The 12,533-nt window shown below is 43.9% G+C and overlaps 1 protein-coding gene across 3 annotated transcripts in view; it reads left to right on the plus strand.

Moving 5' to 3' along the window:
- snx25 (sorting nexin 25) overlaps positions 1–12,533 on the plus strand; it is a 317,654-nt gene that overhangs the window by 243,974 nt on the left and 61,147 nt on the right. For all 3 annotated transcript variants that reach the window (XM_072595279.1, XM_072595271.1, XM_072595263.1), the window contains 2 exons: positions 4,351–4,482; positions 9,315–9,590. In XM_072595279.1, coding sequence (XP_072451380.1) covers positions 4,351–4,482; positions 9,315–9,590 — 408 coding nt within the window. The remainder of the gene's footprint in view (positions 1–4,350; positions 4,483–9,314; positions 9,591–12,533) is intronic.

Genomic DNA, 12,533 nt, shown 5'->3' on the forward strand with positions numbered 1-12,533 from the left:
TCTACAGTCAGCCCTGCCCCAGCTGAAGGCCACACACACTCTCAGATTTGCAAAGGACCCACTCTGTACTACATCCTCAGGAGAATTCATACTCTCAACAAACAGTATTTCAATTCCATCTCAAACATCAAAAACTGTAAGTACAACAAACTTTTATCCACCCACCTCCATAACCAGCGTTCCTCAAACATTCCAGAAGATTCCCCTGGCCTTGGAAACTCCATTAGCCATGTGGCTGATGCAGCTACCACCTCCACACTGAGTGATGATGTCACTTCCGCCCCCATCATGGCCACTTCCGGCCCTCACATCATCGCTGATGCCACACACTCTGCCACCCCTACTGCCATGATCACCACCACTTCCGCCCCTACCAGCGCCACTCACCTGCATTCTGCTGACACGCCCCCCACAGACCCCACTGTCACTATCCCCACCCCCCAGAACCCCGAGGGGAACATTACCCCTGCTCATGCCTCTACCCCCATTCCCCCCACCATCACACCCACTCCAGGTACTGGCTCCGACCCCACTCCCAGCTCCACACCCACACCAGATCCCAGCTCCCGGCCCTGCCGAGTTTTCACCAACCCCCAGACCTCCCACTCACTGAGGACGTACGATCAGTCCTCAGCAAAGGACTCACCTTCATCCCGCTCCGTCCACGCATCAATGAATTTAATACACGCTGTGACATCGAACACTTCTTCCGTCGCCTCCGTCTCTGAGCTTACTTTCACAATCAGGATTCCCGCCCACCTTCTGAGGACCCCTTCGCCCACCTTCTGAGGACCCCTTCGCCCACCTCCAACACACTGCATCCACCTGGACACCCCGCGCTGGCCTATTACCTGCCCTCGACCTCTTCATTTCCAACTGCCGCCGGGATATTAACCGCCTCAACCTGTCGACCTCCCTCCCCCACTCCAACCTCTCACCCTCACAACACGCAGCCCTCCAATCCCTCTGCTCTAATCCCAACCTCACCAGCCAGCGGATAAAGGGGGTGCAGTGGTAGTCTGGCGCACTGACCTCTACACCGCTGAAGCCAAATGCCAACTTGAGGACACCTCTTCCTACTGCCCCCTCGACCATGACCCCACCCCACATCACCAAACCATCATCTCCCAGACCATACAGAACCTCATCACCTCAGGAGATCTCCCACCCACAGCTTCCAACCTCATAGTCCGGGAACCCTGCACTGCCCGGTTTTACCTCCTTCCCAAGATCCACAAGCCTGACCACCCTGGCCGACCCATTGTCTCAGCATGCTCCTGCCCCACTGAACTCCTCTCTACCTACCTTGACACTGTCCTATCCCCCCTAGTCCAGAAACTCCCCACATATGTCTGAGACACCACCCACGCCCTCCACCTCCTCCAAGACTTGCGTTTCCCTGGCCCCCAACGCCTCATCTTCACCATGGATATCCAATCCCTCTACACCTCCATCCGCCATGACCAGGGCCTCCAAGCCCTCCATATTTTCCTCTGCAGACGTCCCCAACTGTACCCTTCCACTGACACACTCATTCGTTTGGCCGAACTGGTCCTCACCCTTAACAATTTCTCCTTTGAATCCTCCCACTTCCTCCAGACCAAAGGGGTAGCCATGGGCACACGTATGGGCCCCAGCTATGCCTGTTTCTTTGTTGGTTATGTAGAACAGTTGATCTTCCGTAATTACACCGGCACCACTCCCCACCTCTTCCACCGCTACATTGATGACTGCATTGGCGCCACCTCGTGCTCCCGCGAGGAGGTTGAGCAATTCATCAACTTCACCAACACATTCCACCCTGACCTTAAATTTACCTGGACCATCTCTGACACCTCCCTCCCCTTCCTGGACATCTCCATCTCCATTAGTGACGACTGACATTTTTTACAAACCCACTGACTCCCACAGCTACCTGGATTACACCTCTTCCCACCCTATCTCTTGCAAAAATGCCATCCCGTATTCCCAATTTCTCCACCTCCACCGTATCTGCTCCCAGGAGGACCAGTTCCACCACAGAACACACCAGATGGCCTCCTCCTTTAGCGACCGCAATTTCCCTTTCCACGTGGTTAAAAGGCCTCCTACGTATCTCATCCCCATCCCGCACTTCCGCCCTCAGACCCCACCCCTCCAACCGTAACAAGGACAGAACGCCCCTGGTGCTCGCCTTCCACCCTACAAACCTTCGCATAAACCAAATCATCCGCCGACCTTTCTGCCACCTCCAAAAAGACCCCACCACCAGGGATATATTTCCCTCCCCACCCCTTTCCGCCTTCCGCAAAGACCGTTCCCTCCGTGACTACCTGGTCAGGTCCACACTCCCCTACGACCCACCCTCCCATCCTGGCACTTTCCCCTGCCACGGCAGGAACTGTAAAACCTGTGCCCTCACCTCTATCCAAAGCCCTAAAGGAGCCTTCCACATCCATCAAAGTTTTACCTGCACATCCACTAATATCATTTATTGTATCCTTTGCTCCCGATGTGGTCTCCTCTGCATTGGGGAGACTGGGCGCCTCCTAGCAGAGCGCTTTAGGGAACATCTCCGAGACACCCGCACCAATCAACCAAACTGCCCTGTGGCCCAACATTTCAACTCCCCCCCCCCACTCTGCCGAGGACATGGAGGTCCTGGGCCTCCTTCACCGCCGCTCCCTCACCACCAGATGCCTGGAGGAAGAACGCCTCATCTTCTGCCTCGGAACACTTCAACCCCAGGGCATCAATGTGGACTTCAACAGCTTCCTCATTTCCCCTTCCCCCACCTCATCCTAGTTTCAAACTTCCAGTTCAGCACTGACCCCTTGATTTGTCCGGCCTTGTCTGACCTGCCTATCTCCTTTTCCACCTATCCACTCCACCATCCCCTCCCTGACCTATCACCTTCATCTCCTCCCCCACTCGCCTATTGTACTCTATGCTACTCTCTCTCCACCCCCACCCTCCTCTAGCTTATCTCTCCATGCTTCAGGATCACTGCCTTTATTCCTGATGAAGGGCTTTTGCCCGAAACGTCGATTTCGCTGCTCGTTGAATGCTGCCTGAACTGCTGTGCTGTTCCTGCACCACTAATCCAGAACTTCAGTTAATTGGTTAGATTAACAAAGGTGGGAGAGTTCTCCTTAAAGAGGTTTTAGAGGAGATTTGATAGAGGAGAGTTCCATACAGAGTGGATACGGACAAACTGTTCCTGTTAGCAAAGAGATCTGAGTTGAAGGAGATTGACAAAAATCATGCTGACCTGAGAAAAATCATCTTTCACGCAGCAACTGCATCGGTTCTTGAAGGCAGTGCCCGAAAATGAGTTTGAGGGTGATTCAATTGTACCTTTTTGAATGGGAATTGTAGACTTCATTGAAGAGAGGAAATACAATCAGGGCAGTAAGGAGAAGCAGGTGGTGTGAGATTAGCTGAGTAGTTTCTGCATGGCATCCTTTTTTAACTTAAACCATTCTTTGATTCTATTTCCTGCTTGGAATACGCACGCACATGCACACGCACACCCCACACGCGCACACACCCACGCACCCCACAACACAACACACACCCACGCACCCCACAACACAACACACACCCACACACCCCACAGCACATCTCACACCCCACAGCACACCACACACACCCCACACACGTTCTCGCACTTGCATTCACACACAAACTCCAGTAGCTCATCTGTGGATCTGTAAAGGAGGTGTCTCTGCTATTGAGTGGGTTCTGACTCCATAAATATTTGGACAGTACCATTTTTTTTAACTGTGGCTGCATTGCTTTTTTGCTGACAGTGATTTATTTCTTAACCAAAGCAACACATTTGTGGATGCCTTGTTCTTTTATTTCCCCTACACTTATCTGAATTGTGAAGAAATACTGTAGAGATTGTGCTGCTTAATTAAGAACATGAATTAAAACAATGACTAGTTTTCATAGAAACATTATGGTGCAGAAAAAGCCATTTGGCCGATCGTGTCCACATTCTCTCTGTCCCTATGTTGTGCCATTCTCTTGCCTTTTCCTTAACCTGTGCATTGCTTCTATTGGAAATACTTAATTAGTTGTAAAGCATGTTTAGATGTTTGAGGTTGTGAAAGTTACTATATGAATGCGGTTCTTTATTTCTTTTTCTAAATAAAAAGTGCAAACCATCTACAAGCTGATAAAGAATTTGAAGATTTTGTAAACAAAAATTGTAAAAATATGAAACTTGAAATTAAATAATGAAGCAGATAAATTATTTAGATCCTTTAAATTACAAAATGTCAGGCCCTCCGAGGCAGTAAAAGGTGTAAAGGTTGTGTTAAATTCTGCTGCATACAGTTTATCCTGTTTGTCTATTTATTTCAGATTCTTCAGTTTGAAGAAATCTTGTCAAATCCATACTACAGGGAACATTTCAGAGTATACATGGAAAGGATGGACAAGAGGGCTCTCGTTAGCTTCTGGGAGTCTGTTGAATACTTGAAAAATGCAAACAAGGTAGTGTGATTTTAGACTTAGTGCAATGCATTTAATTTGACTTTCGAGCTATTCGTGTTCATATTTGTGAACTGATTCTCTGCTTGAATACTTCAGAGGGATTGATGTGATGGGCAACCAACCTGTCATTGGCATCCTGGCCAATAATATTGATCAGATTAGCATTATAAATTTTGAGCAATGTTACTCGGGGATTCCCATGCCCAATATCATCTTTGTAGTACTTGAATTGGCCATGCTAAATTGCCCATAGTGTTAGCTGCATTGATCAGGGGTAAATATGGGGAATGGGTATGGGTGGGTTACTCTTCGAATGGTCGGTGGACTTGTTGGGCCAAAGGGCCTGTTTCCATACTGTAGGGAATCTAATCATATTTCCCTATACATCAGCACAAGGAGACTTTTGGTGAAGATGTTGGAAATGTGGAATCTCATGACAAATTGGTAGAAGTGATTGGCAAGTCTGGCAACATCTGTGGACAGTATTGATGTTTTAAGTCTGCGACATTTCAACAGAACAGTTCAGTGACCTGCCTGTTTGTAACACCATGCAATGTCTGTTCTGTGGCTGATGTAAGCTAGACTTGAACAAGCGAGGAAGGTTGGAACAGGAGTCGACCATTGAGCCTGCCCCACCATTCGATATAGTCATGGTTTATTGAGTGCTTCAATGCATTTTACCTACACTATCCTCATAACCCTGTACACTACTGTTAAGCAATTTCTCTATTAATTTCTAAATTTCTATACTTCTATACCGTCAATTTCTATATTAAACACGCTCAAAAGGCTGAGCTTCCGTGGCCTTCTGTGAATCGCAATCCTATGAGTAAGAAAAGTTCTCCTCCTCTTGAACCTAAGTTGCATCCTCCTTATTTTTAAATGTTATCTTCTGACTCTAACTCCTCAGCCAGAGAAAACATCTTACTCACACATACCTTGTCTATCCCATTAAGCATTTTGTACATTTCAGTTTCATTCTTTGAAACTCTAGAGAATCCAGGCTCAGTTTGCCCAATCTCTCTTCATGAGACAGTTCAGCCATCCTGGGAAAAAGTCTGGTGATGCTTGGTTGCAGTCCTTCAATGGTGTTAATACCTTTTCTGAAATAAGGAGATCAGAATTGCACACAGTATCCTAGGTGTGGTCCAATCAAGCAATTGAAGCAAAACTTCTGTACTTAAGTTCTCTTGCAATAAAAGCTAACATTCCATTATAACATATCAAGAACATAGAGATCCCTTTGTACATTTTCACTTTCCAGCCTCTGACCATTTACCAGAAACCTCTGTGTCTCCCAGCAAGCTCTCATTTATCCACATTTCATTCCATCTACCGTGTCCCCGCCCATTCACAAAATCTATTCAAACCCTCCTGAAACTGCTTTACATCACCTTCACAGCAGATTCCTACCTAACTTTATATCACTTGCAAATTTGGAAGCATATCATTTAGACCCCACCTCTAAATCACTGACATCTATTGCGGATATCTGAGGCAAGTACTAATCCTTGTGGTACTCACTAGCTACACTGTGCTAACATGAGAATGATCCATTCATTTCTCTGCCTAACAGACAAAACAAAATCAATCCATACCAACACATTACCTCCTAGACCATGTACTTTAGTTTTTTTTACACCAGAGCCTGTGGGGGCTTTGTCAGAAGCCTTCCGAAAACCTAAGTTTATTCTGTTCATTGGCTCTCCTCTATCAATTTTGTTAGTGACATCTTCGAAAAAAAGCTCCAAGTTTGTCAGGCGCAATTTCTCATTTGTGAAATCCATGTCGATTATGCTCAATCAGATCATTATCAACCAGGTGTCAATTTATCCCACCCTTTATAATAGATTCTAGCATCTTTCCCTGCTGCTGATGTAAGGCAAACAGGTCTATAGTTCTGTTTTCTGTATTTCTCTCTTCTTAAATTACCTTCCAAACCGCAGGAATCATTCCAGAATCTGTAGAATTTTTGAAGATAATCATCAGTGCATCAATTATCTTTTTTTCACTACCTCCTTTCAATGCTGATGTACACCATCAGGTCGTGGTTTTATCAACTTTCAGCTTTGAAAACATTCAATGTTCCCAAGAGGAGTTAGGTATAGTTCTTGCGGCTAAAAGGATTGAAGAGTATGAAAGCGTGAAGAGAATATTTGGTTGGATAATCAGGCATGATCGTATTGAATGTCAAAGAAGGTTTGGAGGGCTGAATGGCCTACTTCTGCTCCTATTTTTTTGTTTTTCAATCTTCCTTATTAATATTGATTTCCTTCAGCTCTTTATTCTTCCTAGCCACTTGAATATCTGGTTTTGGGAGATTTCTGATCTTTTCTTTGGGTGAAAGCAAACCCAAAGTAACGTTTAGTTTATCTGCCATTTCTTTGTTCCTCATTATAAATGTCCTGACACTACTTACAATGGATGCACATCTGCTTTAGCCAAATATTTCATTCTTACGTACCAATAGAAGCTTTTAGAGTTCACTTTTGATTTTTTTTTTCTTTTTGCCAAATTGTATTCATATTCTATTGTCCCTTTCCTAATCAGCTTTTTGAGTCTATTCTCTAAGGTATGAAAATTCTTGGGGTCTTGCCACTATCACCTGGCTAGGTGAACCCTCTGAATGCCGTCCTCTATTCTCCAGTGGACTGTCTAACTGAAAGCATTGGCACTCACTGCATTCTAACTCAGTGATGCAAATTTTAAAATGGCTCATTGTTTTGTGATAGTCCTATACAGCTCCTGACAGCTTTAAGGCGAGCACCCAGTGGATCTATGTTGGACCCAGACTTCAAGTGCCTGTTCCCGTGAGAATTCAGACAGAATGCAAACCAAACATCAACTCTGAGTTCCATCCCATGGTGAAGTGGCACATCATGAGTGTTCCAGATAGAGATTTTACCTAATTACTCCCAATATTAAAATTTTCATTTGTGCCAGGAAACAAATGTTGTCATAGGGGGATGGGCTTAGATTAGTTCACAGGCAAAAGTGAGGACTGCAGATGCTGGAGATCAGAGTCCAGATTAGAGTGTTGCTGGAAAAGCACAGCAGGTCAGGCAGTATCCCAGGAGCAGGAAAATGAATTTTCGAGCAAAAGGTAATCTTGACTTAGACTAGTTCACAGGTTGGCATAACATAGAGGGCCAGAAGGCCTGTTCTGCGCTGTATTGTTCTATGTTCTAACTGTTTGAATAATTTAAACTTGTCATTGAGACACCATAAAATCCTTACCCCTTATGGCTAGGATTGAGAGAGTATCCATTGTGGCAAAGAAGACCGGGGTACCTTGAACCTGACATAATTTATTTTCTTGGGAGTTGGGATGGGGAGCAGGCTATAGTTTGCTCATGTGTGTTTCCTAGAGGCTGTTGGCTAGTTAACTGATCAGTTTCCCTGGGATTTTGGATTCTTTGCTATGGAGCCTGGAGTACGGAGATGAGACCAGTTAAAAGCAGGTCTGTCGTCAGTGCTTTTCACTTGGGTAGCCAGAATACCCCTCAAGAGCTGGAGTGCTATTGTGGATGTAGTCCCAGGACACAGTTTGAATGAGGGTTATGGGTTATTTTTGGGGTGGGTATGAGAGGAAAGCATACATTATCTGAGGGGGAATTCATTTAGTTAGTGGAAGGACCAGGTGTGTTTGGGACTGAAGAATATTGTGTCAAAGTTGCGTTAACTCTTTGGAACTATCCAACTTGTCAAGACCTGTCAAAAACAGTCCAAGAAGTCTTCACAAGTGTTAACCTTTCGTAATGTCAAGGAACATCAATTTTTCTTTTTGCGTATTTTTCTGTTTTCTTTTATTCATTCATGGGATGAAGCTGTTGAGCCAGCATTTATTACCTATCCCAGAGGGCAGTTAAGAGTCAAACACATTGCTGTGGGTTTGGAATCGTACATAAACTTGACGAGGTAAGGGTGGCAGTTTCCTTCCCTAAAGGACATTAGTGAACCAGAAAGGTTTTCCCTGACAATCAACAATAATTTCAAGATCATCATCAGACTCTTAATTCCAGATTTTTATTGAATTCAAATTTCACCATCCATCACAAGAGGATTCAAACCTGGATCCCCAGAGCGTTACCTGGGTCTGGATTAACAGTCTGGTGATGGTATCACTAGGCTATTGCCTCCCCTGAGTTTGGAGCATGAACTACAATTTAGATGTTTAAGGGCTAATATTAACACTTATTTTCCAGTGTGCAACAGTATTTGTGGACAAGTTGGGAAGGTAAGTGAAAGTAGGCATAAAGTTGGCATAAAGCTCCTGCCCGAAACATCGATTCTCCTGCTCCTCGGATGCTGCATGACCTGCTGTGCTTTTCCAGCACCAAAATCTCGACTCTGATCTGCAGTCCTCACTTTCTCCATAGGGACAAGGTGGGCAACGCGGGTTGTTAAAAGGGCATCGGTGGCTCAGGAATGAAAAACCAAGAGGATGGTTAGATTGGCAGAGGGGATACAAGGGGCCATGGCAATTGATAGATTGAACTTGGATGGGGCATGAGGGTTCTGAGGGGGAGTGAGCAGGAGGGTTGTTTCACGTTTTCAAACTTTTCTTTATTTTCAAACTTTGACCACAATATTGGAGTTCCTGCCAGCCTCTTGTACCAAACTACCCTCTCCCCCTCCGAATTTATAATCCGAAACATATACTCATGAAATTAGATGTTCATAAAATATATATTAGGGACTCCAAAGACAGTAAGTTGCTGTGCTGTGAATCAGTGGAGACATGCAAAAGTCCCATTCTTTGACAGAAATGTGTGTTGGATAATAACTGCTTTGCCCTTTAATACCTATAGTTTCTGCATTTATCCACTTAGACTGAAATACCTCAACTCGTCGGTGAAATCTACCAGAATTACTTTGTAGAAAGCCGAGAAATTCCAGTGGAGAAGGCACTTTATAAAGAAATCCAGCAAAGCCTTGTGGGCAACAAAGGAACTGATGTCTTCACCAAAATTCAGAGTGATGTTTATGAGACTCTTAAAGAGCGGTATTACCCATCGTTCCTTGTAAGTGACTTGTATGAAAGACTTGCTAGAAAGGAAGAGGAAAAGAGCACTTTACAATCCAGTCCTGACAACCGTGATGATGTGGTAAGACATGCTTTCACGCAACACTATATTCTGAACAACCTGGCTGCTCTTTCACTTTCATCCTCATATACTGAAGCATTAATGTGATTGAAGGCTTCAGGTTAGGTGGGGGACATAACTAGAGTTTCTGAAGCAGATGTAAAGTGAATTTTTCAAAAAAAATATGTTGCAATTTCAGGGAAGTGGTAATCATAAACTATTTATATTACATTTAACACTGCAATAGTCAACCTTAAAGTTACATTCTTAAAACTATAAGTTATATGGAATATAAAATATGGAACAAGAATGAGGTTATGACATATATTGAAGAGATCTTTTTTTTTGAATGTGTGCCCGTTGATTCTGTCATTTGCCTGTGGATTCAATAAAGTAAATCACTGGCAGTTTCTGATTCTGAAATATTTTTAAGAGTTTGAGAAGAGTTTCATGAAATTAATTTTAATGATATTTGGATATTGGAGTGGCAGTGGCTTACTAAGTGTTCATAGTCTGTTGTGGTTAACATAGGTGACAAGATGTAGAAGTTGACTGGGGTTAATGTACTAATGTGGAGTTCAGAGGTTGGCTCAATGTCGATCATGAATTGTAGAAACTGACTATGGTTAACATAGATTGCATACTTTAGGAATTGGCTGAGAGATGTGTTTATTTGAGTGAAGACTGATTGTAGCCAGTCTTTTCGAAGATAGTATGTGAAAGTTGGATGTGGTTGCAGATGATCAGGTACAGTGTTATGATTCTAGCTGATGTTATTACTGATCCCAGACCGAAATCTGGCTTAATAGATTCTATGTTTTGATTTATTTAACAAGGTGATCTGTCACTGAAATGTAGGCATGCATTACTAGCTTAATACTGGCTTAATACATAAAAGTAAATACAAAATAGAACAAACGAGGCCATTCACATTAAGCATAGTATTTGTGTGATAAAGTTTTTACAGCATGGAAAATGTCCCTTCAGCCCATCATGTCTCTGTCGGTCATCAAGCATCTATCTATTGTAATCCAATTTTAGAGCCCACAATCTTTTATGCTGTGGTGTTCCTGCCTTAACCACCTTTTTAAAGCAGAGAATTCCAGACTCCTACTCAAATCCCCTTTCAATCTGATCTTTATCCTTACTTTAAAGCTATGCCCGTTGATTCATTCTGCTAGTAAGGGGAAATGTTTCTCCCTTTCTAGCCAACCCAAGCCCCTCATAACTTTGTACATCTCAATTAGGTTCCCTTTGTTTTCTCTACTCAGGAGAACAACCCCAGCCTACCTAGTCTTTATTCATAGTTTAATCGCTGCAGCCCATCAAAATGCTGGTCAGTCTCTTTTGTACCATCTCCAGTGCAATCGCATCCTTCCTGTTTGGTAACCACAACTGTACGCAGTACATTGGATGTTCCCTAACTAATGAGACATACAACTCCATAATAACCACCTTGTTCTTGTATTGCATCCCTTTATTAATTGAGGCAAGTTTCCATAGACTCATAGAGATGTACAGCATGGAAACAGACCCTTCGGACCAACCTGTCCATGCTGACCAGATGTCCCAACCCATTCTCGTCCCACCTACCTGCACCCAGTCCATATCCCTCCAAACCCTTCCTATTCATATACCCATCCAGATACCTCTTAAATGTTGCAATTGTACCAGCCTCTACCACTTCCTCTGGCAGCTCATTCCATACACGTACCACCCAATGTGTGAAAAAGTTGCCCTTTAGGTCTCTTTTATATCTTTCCCCTCTCACCCTAAACCCCTCTAGTTCTGGACTCCCTGACCCCTTGGGAAAAGACTTTGCCCTATCCATGCCCCTCATTTTGTAAACCTCTATAAAGTCAGCCCTCTGCCTCCGACACTCTAGGGAAAACAGCCCCAGACTGTTTAGCCTCTCCCTATACCTCAAATCCCCTGGCAACATCCTTGTAAATCTTTTCTGAACCCTTTTCAAGTTTCACAACATCTTTCCGATAGGAAGGAGAACAGAATTGAATGCAGTATTCCAACAGTGGCCTAATCAATGTCCTGCCCAGCTGCAACATGACCTCCCAACTCCTGTACTCAATACTCTAACCAATAAAGGAAAGCACACCAAACTCTGCCTTCACTATCCTATCTATCTGCAACTCCACTTTCAAGGAGCTATGAACCTGCACTCCAGTTGGATGTGTGAATGTACACACCAAAGTCCCAATTATCCTCTCTACTTCCTAGGGTACTACCATTCGATGTGTACTCCTTTTCCCAGTTAGTCCTCCCAAAACACATCACCTTACACTTTCATGTCATAGTTCAGCCCATCTGACTAACCTGTCTATATTGTCCAGTAAAACGTAGAACATAGAAGAATACAGTGTAGTACAGGCCCTTTGGCCCTCGATGTTGCGCCGATCCAAGCCCACCTAACCCACACTAGCCCACTATCCTCCAAATGCCTATCCAATGCCCGTAGTCTAGGGCTTTCGTAGAAACATAGAATGCTTATAGTGCAGATAGAGGCCATTTGGTCCATTGAGACTGCACTGACCCTCCGATGAGCCTCCCACCCTTGCATTTCACTGAGGTAATCTATTTTTTTAACTGCTCTAACATCCCTTTTCATCAGATGGAACTGTGTTTTTACATGTAACTCCAAGCCAAACTTCTGCAGATTGAAAAATGAAAGCTTTCCAAGCTATTTATTTTCCCATAATCCAAAAACATGGTCAATTCTTAATTCTTCTAACTAAAAGCAAGTATTTTTCAATGTTGATTCTTTATGCTCATAAATCTATCCCAGTGCAAACAAATTCCTGTTAGTGCTCCAGGGACGCATGCACATAATGGATTTTTTAAAAAAATCAAACCTCCAGAACTTTGTCTGGTCTGAGCAATTTAGTGACTAAGCCCACATGAGACTGGTTCAAAATCCAAACATTTAAGATAAATTATCATACATTTTAT

This window comes from Chiloscyllium punctatum, chromosome 2, assembly GCF_047496795.1.
Source record: "Chiloscyllium punctatum isolate Juve2018m chromosome 2, sChiPun1.3, whole genome shotgun sequence".
In the NCBI taxonomy this organism is placed as follows: Eukaryota; Metazoa; Chordata; class Chondrichthyes; order Orectolobiformes; family Hemiscylliidae; genus Chiloscyllium; species Chiloscyllium punctatum.